A 12,072-nucleotide genomic window follows, 5' to 3' on the forward strand; every position below is an offset into this window, starting at 1 on the left:
CGGCTGTGAGCTTGCATCCGGGAGATAGTAGGTTCGAATCCCACTATCAGCAGCCCTGAAGATGGTTTTCCGTGGTTTCCCATTTTCACACCAGGCAAATGCTGGGGCTGTACCTAAATTAAGGCCACGGCCGCTTCCTTCCAACTCCTAGGCCTTTCCCATCCCATCGTCGCCATAAGACCTATCTGTGTCGGAGCGACGTAAAGCCCCTAGCAAAAAAAAAAAAAAAAAAAGGAAAATACTGACAAAAATAATGTTCTTTTCAACACAGTTATTCCCCTCCTAAAAGATCATTATTTAAAAAGAATCAACAAACAACAACCTACACATACAAATGAACCGCTCAAAGATCTCCCCTCCTCCAACCCCGCTTCCGTCACGAACGCTCCACCCATCCCTCCAAACCTCCCCTCCGCCGCCACTAACTACAGTCCCAGGATAACACGCAACAGATCTCGACAGGCAGCCACGCAAAGCATACAGTCTCAACATTCAACGTAAGTAACACAACATATAACTTACCTTCTACACCTTTATTATAGACCATCTTACACACCTACTATTTCTGCTTGCAGATAATTAATCTACAACACACAGAAGCCTTCATGCCATTACCATGAAGTGCAAATTTAAATTCCATCAAGACGCACGGCACCTCGAACAAGCTTCATTTTGCAATAGTAACCATTCAACCAGCAATGACACACCAACAATTTCCTAATGACATCCATAGACTAAGATACTTCACCAAAAGCAGCAGTTTACAAATTGCAACAAATTCAACAATAATATAGATCTAACACAACACGCATACGTTATGCACTCCACCAGTTGAAAATGAAAAACAAACAGTAAAAAGAAGGAATTGGTCCCATTCCATTAGATTATACTTTAAACATTTTCAGTTGGCTGCTATGTCAGATCGTAATATTACATATGTATTATAGATGGTAACAACCTACAGTACTACTGTTTAGAAATATAAACCCCATTTTATACATGATAAAACAAACACACGAGGTGTCACATATCAATACTTTAGAAATGAAGGATCCATTTTAATAAGGTATCACATACTAGTATTTTTAGTAATGAAAGATATATTTTTAATTAACCCTTTAATTAAGCTTTTCCTATGTTTACTCCAATGGACTTTTTTTAAAAAGTGGAATACCCCAAACATTAATACAAAGTGAAATTACGTCTTATTGACATCACAATAACCAATAAGCTGTGATATACCTCTACAACAAAATACTTTTCAGACTCTATAATGGACTCATTATCACTAATGTGTATGAGTGAAAAATCTTATTCCACATTTTGTAATACAAGTGTAGTATGATCAAAAAGACTCTAACAGCAAGTACTTTTTAAACAAATGATGTATATTTTTTTTACCATTTTAGTAAGATATTAGTTAATGTTTTAATCATATGAATCAATCATATTGAATGTAATATTATCAATACGAGATGTGAATAAGTGTAGAACCCACTATATGTACAAAAAGCTTAGACAAAGTGAGCCAATATACCTCATACAATAGCACGTTAAAAAACTAAGATGTACCCACTAGTACTTTAATGACACAACTTTCAACACTTGATTTAATTGAAATAGTCACCAAATGTAACCTTTCATATGTGATGTTTTTATAAATTCTTTTTTTGTGTGTCAACTGAAAATGATCCCCGAGGGATTGAAACCGGTATTGACCAATTTACTAATTTAGAGTAAATAAACTAATGTATTGATAAGGTGGAGATTTTAGACTTTCTTTATATTTAGAGGGTGTTCGATATATACTATTGCCAACACCCTTATGAGATTGGTAATTATCTTCTTCAATGGATACAACTCCCAAGTAGCTTGGTGTGACTATAAAATTATCTTGGAATTCTTCAACGAGACAAAGAGGGATAGTTAAGAAATTTTATCGGTGTAAGCATTGTAGATTGAATTATTCAGTGGGGGAAACAGACTAGCACAGTTTCACATGAGATAGAGGGAAAATGATTTAGCATAAATCGGTGGGCTTTCTTGTTGATTAGCTAAACCAAATCTGGCAACTGCTCCACATAGATAAAATATCTCTCTGACAATGGCTGATTATACTCTAACTGCCTGACATTTTAACCCGCAACTGGTACACCTGGGTCCTGGGGGCCCGAGGGAAATTACTTTCTTTTCCAGTGCTGGAAGGTGTGTGATAGCACCTCCCTGTACTCTCCTAGCTCTCAGAGATCAGCCCAAATTGTTGTTGCACGTGTGCCTGTGTTAGTTTTGCTTTTATAAAGACAATCGGGACCCAATGACCCAGGTGTACCTTTAGTGAAATAATTATTGTCTTAACACCTCACTGAATAGTTTACGTATCTTCCACTACACTGCATAAAGATGAACGAGGAAGAGATTGCAGACGCTCTAGATGAACCAGAGGACAGTGACATCAGTGATATAAGCGGAAGTGACAGTGATTGTAAGAACTGTGAACTTGAAACTCAAGGTGATGAAAGTGCTGATGACGGCAGTGATGATGGACAAACCGCAACTAATCTATATATATAAAATAAGAGTTTTGTCTGTACATTGCTCAGAATTTGAAAATAATGGTATTTCTGTATCAGTCATGTCCACAGTAACAAGGAAATGCATTTTTTACTTTTCCGTAATTTCTGTCTGTCTGTATGTATGTATGTACACGCATCACGAGAAAACGGCAGAAGAGAACTTCATGAAAATCGGTATGTAAAGTCGGGGGATGAGCCACTACAATGTACGCTATAAATTATTTTATTCACCCTGAGTGAAACGGTAGTTTAGGGGAAGGCCTAAAATTCAATTCTCAAATATTTACATTATTAGTGGTCATATCGATAAATACTACATAACTAAAGTTCATTGAATTAAATTTCCAACCATTTATGTCTTATACATTTTTACCGTACCAGTTACGATAAACGAGATATTCATGAATTTCAATTTTTGTTGCCAAGACCGCATCAACGCCGTGGCATGAGAAAATGGGTGAACAGAATTTAATGAAAATCGGTATATAGAGTTGAGAAAGAAGAAACTATAGCCTAAGCTATAAACAATTTTACTGACCCTGGATTAAATTGTAGTTTAGGGGCAGCAACTAAAATTTAATTTTTAAATACCCAACCTCTGTTATTGGTCCTATAGAAAAGTACTACAGAACAAAAGTTATAAAGAATACAATTTCCAATCATTTATGTTTTATTCAGTTTTACCGTACCGACTATGATAAGAGTAGTATATCAGAGTTGGAAGAAAAATAAATGTGAAGCCCTAGAATATCGATAGCGCATAACATTGATCAACAATAACATTACCTTTACCATTGTTTGTTGTGATGTTCTTTGTTTGTTAAGCTGCCACTCAACTCCGATTGATGGGATTACTGTTGCGTACCGAGTATAACAGCCTGATTGAACATTGGTGGGAAATAGCTGGGAGGTTAGGAAACTTTTTTCTTTAGCATGCCATTCTTTTGCATCATACACTGTCTGATACTGCCGGTATGTAACACACTGGTTCATCATAGTATTCCAGCTATTCGATCCCTACTAGGACGCGGTGTTTTGAATGAGCAGCATGCACATTTGGCAGAGGCTCACTTAGTAACAGTAGTATGACCTGGTCTAGAATTACAATTTAGGCCTATTCCAAATTATAGCACTACAATTCACTAAATAATTCAAAATTCAACCCTGAAAAGAGCCGTTTCTTAAGAAAAGCATCTTCCTCTTCACTTTTATTAAATTCTACATTCATTTTATTCCAAATTAGCAGCGAACAGGGGTTTTCTCTTCTGGCTTGGAGGAAAAATTTGCCTCCAAGTCAGATCTTTCCGCCACCAGTGTAGTGAAATGAGATTTTTCCGACTCATCTGGTACTCCTAGGAAACAGATTAGTGAAAGGACATAGATTTGCACTGAGACTCTCCACTATTCGACCCCCAAACCCCCGCCGAAAAAAGGCGAAGAGTTTTCACGGATCACGGCTGTCTGCGGCTTTGTCTTTCCAGCTCTGGAACTTTGGACTGGTGGATTGGCAGTGTACTACTGTTTGATAAAAGTGAGAAAATGCGTGGTTTTTCATTTGATCGAGTATTTCATATTGCTTTAAATTGCACCATTCCTACCGACGTCTTTGTAATGACCTATGTTCATTTCACTTACGAAAACCACTATGACAGTCTTTCTGAGGATGTAAAAAAAAAAAAAAAAAGGTGGAGAGTGAGTGTCTGCCATTATAATGAAAACTTCTCAACCTGATTGTGACTGACGGTAGGCAAGCGGGTCTACCATTACAATGAAAATTCCCTAATCCTATCTTCAAATGAGAAAAGACGCTTGGTGACTTCCCCGTCGCGTTTCTAGGATAACGTTAAGAGCTATACAATATAATACAATCTTGCTCACAACGTGTACACTACCTAACCTAGAATTCTGTACACAATGTAGAATTCCGTAGCGAAGCACGGGTACATCAGCTAGTTATTTCTAAGGCAGGAACAGATTGATTGATTGATGCTTGGTGTTTAAAGGGGCCTAACATCTAGGTGAACGGCCCCTAATGGTACAAAATGAGATGAAATTATATGACAAATTAAAAACTCAAAATCCTCCACTGACCACAATTCAAAACGTGAGGACGAAGAATGAATGGATGGATATGAATTTAAAACGATCAGTGGAACCGACCCACAGAGCCTCACTAGCACAGAGGTTGGCGTAAAATAATAGTATTACTGACCAAGGGACTGCTCCTATAGCACGATTCTGAATCGCTGATGCTTGTAGCGGAAAGGTGTCCAAAATCCAAGTCATCAGTCCCTCATAATGGTATTTATCGCTAGAAAAGTAGAAACATGGTATTTGCCATATTGCGGTACTAATCAAAAGTAGTGTAGACTCGCGGTATTCCACACATGATGGTACTACTCACAGGTAATGAAATTCGCACGTATTACAGACCTACTGTGTTTCGCACATTGCAGCGCCATTGACACGCAACGCAAACCTATGGCGTTCATCACCTAAGTGTAATAACCACAGGGACTCGTACTATCCCGTGGTGTTCCTCATATAGTGGGTACTAATCACAGGCAAGCCAGAACCATGGGTTCCGTCATCCCATGGTGTCACTCATATAGTGATACTAGTCACAGGTACTGTAAAAGCCATCGTGCTCTCGTTTGCTACTAATCACGAACCTATTTGGTACCTAACATAGTGGTACTACGCACAAGGAAAAGCGACCCATGATGTTCCCCGCGTGGTAGTACTAATCACAAGGAGTGTCATGGTTGCCCCTTTTAGTCGCCTCTTACGACAGGCAGGGGATACCGTGGGTGTATTTTTCGTCTGCATCCCCCACCCACAGGGGGTTGTATGTTTGGTCCAAGAGAGGTATTTTATTTCCCTCAAGTCTGCCGGCAAGCCGGTTAGGACCCCCGTATCTGCCACCTGGGATGCGCCACGTGGGAGTATCACCTCTCCCCCTGCTATGCCAGCGTAGCAGGTTCGTGGGGAACAGATTCAAGTGGTCAAGAACACCCACTGCACACGGACGAACACCACACACCAATATCATCACTCCGATTCATATTCCTGGATTACGAGGCCCAGCTAGGCAGGTAAACCAAAAGACCCCTCTAACATTTTGGGAACTGCTTTTCAATGATGAAATGATTTCAGAGATAGTACTTAGAACCAATGAAAAAATTCTGTCGTAGTTGGCTGAATCAATAAGGAATTCTTCTTCAAAAGGAACTGACAAATCGGAACTGAAGGCCCTCATAGGTCTTTTGTTATCTCTGGGGAGCCTTCAAATCAAACAGTGAAGATCTAACTAGCTTATATGATACAGATGGCACTGGCAGACCTACATTTAGAACAGCTATGCCCTTGAAACGGGTACCTATTATTTTTATTGCATTGCCTTCGTTTTGACAAATCAACAACCCGTGACACTAGGAAACTCAGAGATAAACTTCACCACATCCCTTGGTTATACACATTAATCATAAGAGGTTGTCAAGAAAACTATTCAGTCGGGTAGTTCGTCACTGTGGACGAAATACTTGTTGGATTCCATGACAGATGTGGATTCAGGATTTAGATTCCATCCAAACCAAGAAAATATGGAATAAAAATATTAATTTCAGCTGATGACAAAATGCATTTCTGCTTAAATGTAGGAATTTATTGTGGAAAATCAGCTACTACCACCCTACAGCGCCTCCTCACACCAACAGCAGTTGTCATGTGGTTAGTTGATCCTATTAAAGGAAGTAATAGAAATGTTACTGGAGACAACTGGTTCTCAAGTGTGGAATTGGTGCCAGTTGACTTACACTGGGACAATAAGAAAGAACAAAGCTAAGCTACCATCAAATTTTTCAACAGCAAAGGGTAGAAATGTGTCTTCTTCAATCTATGGATACTCCGGCCATATAACAATCCTTTCACACATCCCATAAAAGAACAAGGTCGTCAACATGATATCGACAATGCACCATCGTGAAAGTGAGGTGGAAGATACGGCTGAAATGACATATGACTATAATCAAACCAAAGGGGCAGTTGAAGCACTTGACGAAAAGACTCATAATTATACAACTTCTAGGAGAACAAGGCAATGGCCTATGGCGGTCTTCTATGCTATAATGGATATAGCGGGAGTAAATGCCTTTATTTTGTACCGTGGCAAAGAAGATGCTGATGAAGTGACCTGTCGAAAGTTCCTCATTCAAGTAGGAACACAACTCGTGACTACATGAAAGGACGATTGGATTCCCCATTTCTAAGAAACAAGATCAGAATTTCGATATGTGATATTTTAGGAATGATTCCCTCTGAGACTCCAGGAATATTCCAAGTTCACAAGGAAGCTTCTGCTAATAAATCAAAGCAGAAAAGGTGCTCAGTAAGCCCATCTAACAAGGACAGGAAAGCATCACGAGAGTGTGGCCGATGTCAAGCACCCTTGTGTTTAGAATGTTTCAGTACCGTGTGTCCAAAGTGTTTCGCTGGTTCAGAGGAGTAAAAAGACTAAACTGGACTGATACAGACACTAAAAGATATAAAACTAAGGTTTTGTCCGTATACTGTTACTTTTTTCACTGATTTCATAAACGATGTATGTCATAAGGCTGAAAATGTTAACATTTAATCTCTCGTAAGATATGCCTGCAGAAATCTTTATACTGAAGTTTAAATTCTTTTTTGTTTACAGCTCTAAAGAACAACCTCTTTTGTGTTGAAATATAAAGTTTCAATCTGTGGCTAAATATTTACAGCTGTTAGATAGGATTTTATGTATACATGTCTTTCACACTCTATGCTTTACATACTTTCCTTTCTTTTTACATAACTTCTATAAGGGATAACTAGGGGTAATCAATGTAGTTTTTAAATGGTACTAACAACTTGATATTTAAATTATATTCAGTCATTTTCTTTTGTACCAAAGAAAAGTTTAAAATCCATGTGGCTCCTCAGGACCCACGTGTACCTTATGTGTTAGAATTCCCAGGTGTACCAGTTATGGGTTAAGGTAAAAATCTGAGGAAGAAAGACAATTAGTCTTTAAGAAATGTTCTATTCCATTATTTTCCAATTTTGAGCAACGTTCTTCCCAATACAGTATTACAGCAGCTTGTTTCAACTTCACACTTACTATCAAAGTAAAGACAAAGAGGTAGCAGTAAACTAGGTTCATTCCATACAAAATCTTTCGAGCAAGGCATAATTTTTATACTGAAATTAGCCTCACATATTTATAACTCTGCTTCATTCCAAATCAGTTTTCCAACATGGATTTTACTTGCATGTCACTTTCCTAAAACTTCGCAAAATCAACTTTCCTTCAATACAAATGAAAACACAAAAGGTGAACTTTCATAACAGATATAATGTAATAATTACCAACCATCTGGCAACTCTAAAGAAGATCGTATGTCACAAAACCAAGCAAGTCAGGCATAATTTAACACTCACCGATATATCTTTCAACATCCAAAACTGAGAAATCTTCAGTAGGCACAACCATATCCAAACCTTCTTTATCTTCTATGAGAATTGGATTTTCAAATCCATGCTCTTGGAGGTATCGAACAGTCAACAGCTTCCCAGGCAACTTTTTTACAACATCATCAGCACTGGAATAGGAAAAACAGGGGACATCTAACAGATCAGACACTGAAAATTAAATGGTCGTAATTACTTAGTTTAATGGAAACTAAGTCAACTAGAAGATGTGCCAACACTGCACCCATGCTGATATGTCAGGCATTGAGAGATCTCCAATGTTAAAGCAACACTGGGTATTATTTTGATAGGTTATCATGGTGGAGGAGTGGAAAGCTAGTGTGCTAACTGAGGATGCCTAATGAGCAATCCTTGGCCTTAGTAAGTTATACTGACCACTATCAATGTCCATACTAGATAATGTAGCTACAAAGCTTTTAAGCTTTTTACATAAATGAGACACTGCTTAACCCTTTGCGGTCGTATGGATCCGAGAATTTTCAGCAACCAGGATGTACATGTTTTGGAGCAAACAAGCAAGTTCATAAAATGTTACAGTTTTACATATTATTTCTATCAAATACAAAATCGATATGCAGTAAAAATACTCACTTCTATACGTAACAAGCTACATATTTTCCAAAATGGGGAAGTTTCCAATTTAAATACAATGCATAAGGTTTTCACGTAGCAATTGCACCGAACTACTCATTAAAAAAAAAAAAAAAAAAGTGAAAAAATAATCAATAAGCTCTGCATCAAGGGGTAAGTTCGTCTTTATGGGTTCAGAATTATCACAGAACGCGGGTTCTTTAGGTTTCCTGTTATCAGGTTTTATTTCCTTCTACCCATCAACCGACAGAATGTGGTCAAACACTGAACATGCTTGTTCTCATAGATCATTCCCTTCCCAGATTTCCTATTAGTTGTAAATATTGAGTGGAGATGGTAGCAGAAGCTACTGCATGGCTCCTTGAATGCATCCTTTAGAGCCGCTATGATATATACGCTAATCGACAAAAGATCGCACAGAACGGTAAAGTGAGATGTCGACTATACATTGACGACCAACTGAGGAAGCTTGTCGATTACATATTGGCATATGTCTGTGGAAGGTTAATCTGTATTTTCCATTAAGACAATGTTTAACTAGCAACAGTCTGCAGTATTCTCCTCTCACCCTGTCTTACTTTCCTTCAGTATCTTATTGATAAAACAGTTGATCCCAACATGCGCACCTTTCTAGATCCACATCCGAGCTGTATGAGGTGCTGTCATTTGGAAGTACACTTTTGATAGTCTATAAAACCATTTACTTTGCATTTTACATCACCAAAGCGATTCATCAATTGCATTACTGCATGGTAGTAAACATGATGTATCGTTTCATTAATAGAACTCAAAGTTCATGAATAAGGAACGTGATGCACAGTTGTGCATTGAAAATTGCTTTCAGCAGTACCCACACACTTCTCAGTTATTAAAAGTGAAGGACACTAATGTACATACATGTGTATGTGTTTAAAATGTAACCTAACGTATAATATAGAACAAAAAGGAGGGAGGTGTTAACACTTTAGCGTCGACGTGTAAATTTGCTTTTTTGTGGTAAACTGCTGAAATGCGAAATACATTTTTCAGGTTGTTGTGGGCTACAGATGTTCATAATTTCATTCGTAGATGATAATCAAAGACATAGTTTATGTTTCAAGTTACTATTTTTGTGTCCCCATTGGGGTGACATATGGTTATTAGGTTGACTATGCAACAGAGAAAGCGCACGCCTCGTCACCCCTGATCTCTTTACCTTTGTTGTTGTGGAACACTGTGCTCTGTGTTGTGAGCTGTTGATTTACGCGCCTTTCAACGAGTTCCTTGTAATTTACAGTTTTGTGACAAGAATTTAAATCCTGTTATGTGTTTCCGTGTCGAGTAAGCCATGATTACTGATAGAGAGATAGAAGAACAACTTGAAAATGGTTCGAATGTTGAATCAAGAGATGTTGACATTTAGGATTTGCAATGTGATGCCACCTTTTCCAAGTCTGAATTCGATTCCACTGCTGCATCGGGCGACGATTCAACCAAATCACCAGCCAGTGACAATTACTGGGGACCATTCTCAGGTTTGCAGAAACATTTTTTATTCACATGCAGTCCCGGTTTACAATTTCATCTGAATGGTAAATCTCAATCAGTATGTAAGAATAAAGCAATAATAAACTCCAATCCACATTATTTTCCTTGCCATCCGGGGTGACAAATGTTAGAGAAATTCCACTGTCTGCTGCGTAATGCACAGCGTGCTGAGAACGGAATGGGCACTACGCTGTACTCTATGAACACCTTACGTGAACAAGCAATGCAATACAACAGCGAATGGTAGCGCTAGTTTTGTGCGACAGCCTAAAGTTGACAGGCCTGGACACACTACCGTGTCACCCCATGAGGGGTGACATACTATATTTTGTATGAGGGTCCGTCACCCCGCACGGGGTGACATCGTCTTCAAAGTGTTAAATCAACCTATGGCCTTGAGGTAGAATGAGAATAGGTGGCATAAAAAACTAACATAGAAGTGTTTATGCATATGGAAAAACGTAGCAGTTAAAGGGTTAATTATGGTACATTTGCCAGGTGTGAAAATGAGAAACCACGGAGAACTATCTTCCGGGCTGCTGACAGTAGGGTTCGAACCCACCATCACAAGCTAACAGCTATGTGACCCAACCCAAGTGGTCATTTCCCTCGGTCAGTGGTATTAGTTGCATTGGAAAATGCAGTAATCAGAAATAAACTAAAAACACTGTTGCACACTCTGGTGAAATCAAAAACAAAGAAGTAAATTTAAAAAAAGCCCTTACCATACCTAATCCAGTCCTACATTTTTCTCCATAGCATTTCACTCATAAATGAACACTTCATTGACATCTATCCCTTTATGTCAAAGACCCCTATTCATCACTACTTTTCACCTCCACTTTTACTCATTATATGGAAATAAGCCTATACTCTCCTACTATTGTACCGTAATACCTAGAATTGACTCTCAGACTCACACCAACCACATACAGCTAAGAGCACAATTCACTGCAATGGATTTTTTTTCATTTGACCAGAGTTTGAAAGGACTGAGTAACTGAGGGAAGCAGTGTACAAATGTAAAGGAGAGGGAGAAAAAGACAGAAACATTGTTTTTAAATTAGCATGGGACATTTTAAACATGATTACCAAGTTATCCCCCCTTCATTCTAAATCTGTGAATTTATTCTACTTGTCTGCTATGTGTAATAGTTATTGCTTATCTACGAGAAGTGTTATATGGGTTGGATTCCTGTTACTCCCTGTGGTGAATCTGTTTAAAACCAAAAAAACCAAACCCCATGGAACTACAGCCCTTGAATGGCCTTGGCCTACCAAGTGACCGCTGCTCAAAGGCTTGCAGATTACGAGGTGTCGTGTGATCAGCACAACGAATCCTCTCGGCCGTTATTCTTGGCTTTCGAGACCGGGAATTTGTTTAAGTGACCGTAATTAATTAAGTTTGACTCGATTTATTTTGGGTGGAGGTTTGGTATAATATTGACAATTGGGCTGCAGTGGCAATTGATGGTAAATCAGTTCTTGATTTGAGGTATTAGAAAAGGCTGTAATCTTTCACCTGTTTTGTTCATAGTTAACACGGATCACCTACTGATAGGTATTAAGTAGTATGGAACGATTCGGTTAGGTGAAAATGTAGTAAGCAGCTTGGCCTATGCCAGTGACTTGGTCTGAAAGCCTGCAGTCTAGTATCTTAGAACTTGAAAGTTGGTGCAATGAGTGTGATATGAAAACTAGCATTTTCCAAATTAAGATGATATCATTAGGTAAGAAACCTAAAAGAATTGGACATCAAGTTGGGAATACAAAGCTGGAACATAATTTTATGTGTTTAGGTTGTGTTTTCTCCCAGGATGGTAGAATAACAAGTGAGGTTGAATCAAGCTACAGCAAAGCTAATGCAGTG

The 12,072-nt window shown here is 38.5% G+C and overlaps 1 protein-coding gene across 2 annotated transcripts in view; it reads right to left on the minus strand.

Annotated features, from left to right (window-relative positions):
* LOC136864592 (histone lysine demethylase PHF8) overlaps nucleotides 1-12,072 on the minus strand; it is a 557,749-nt gene that overhangs the window by 485,787 nt on the left and 59,890 nt on the right. For both annotated transcript variants that reach the window (XM_067141799.2, XM_067141798.2), the window contains exon 4: nucleotides 8,034-8,194. In XM_067141799.2, the coding sequence (XP_066997900.1) occupies nucleotides 8,034-8,194 (161 nt within the window). The remainder of the gene's footprint in view (nucleotides 1-8,033; nucleotides 8,195-12,072) is intronic.

Source organism: Anabrus simplex, chromosome 2, assembly GCF_040414725.1.
Source record: "Anabrus simplex isolate iqAnaSimp1 chromosome 2, ASM4041472v1, whole genome shotgun sequence".
Classification (NCBI taxonomy): domain Eukaryota; kingdom Metazoa; phylum Arthropoda; class Insecta; order Orthoptera; family Tettigoniidae; genus Anabrus; species Anabrus simplex.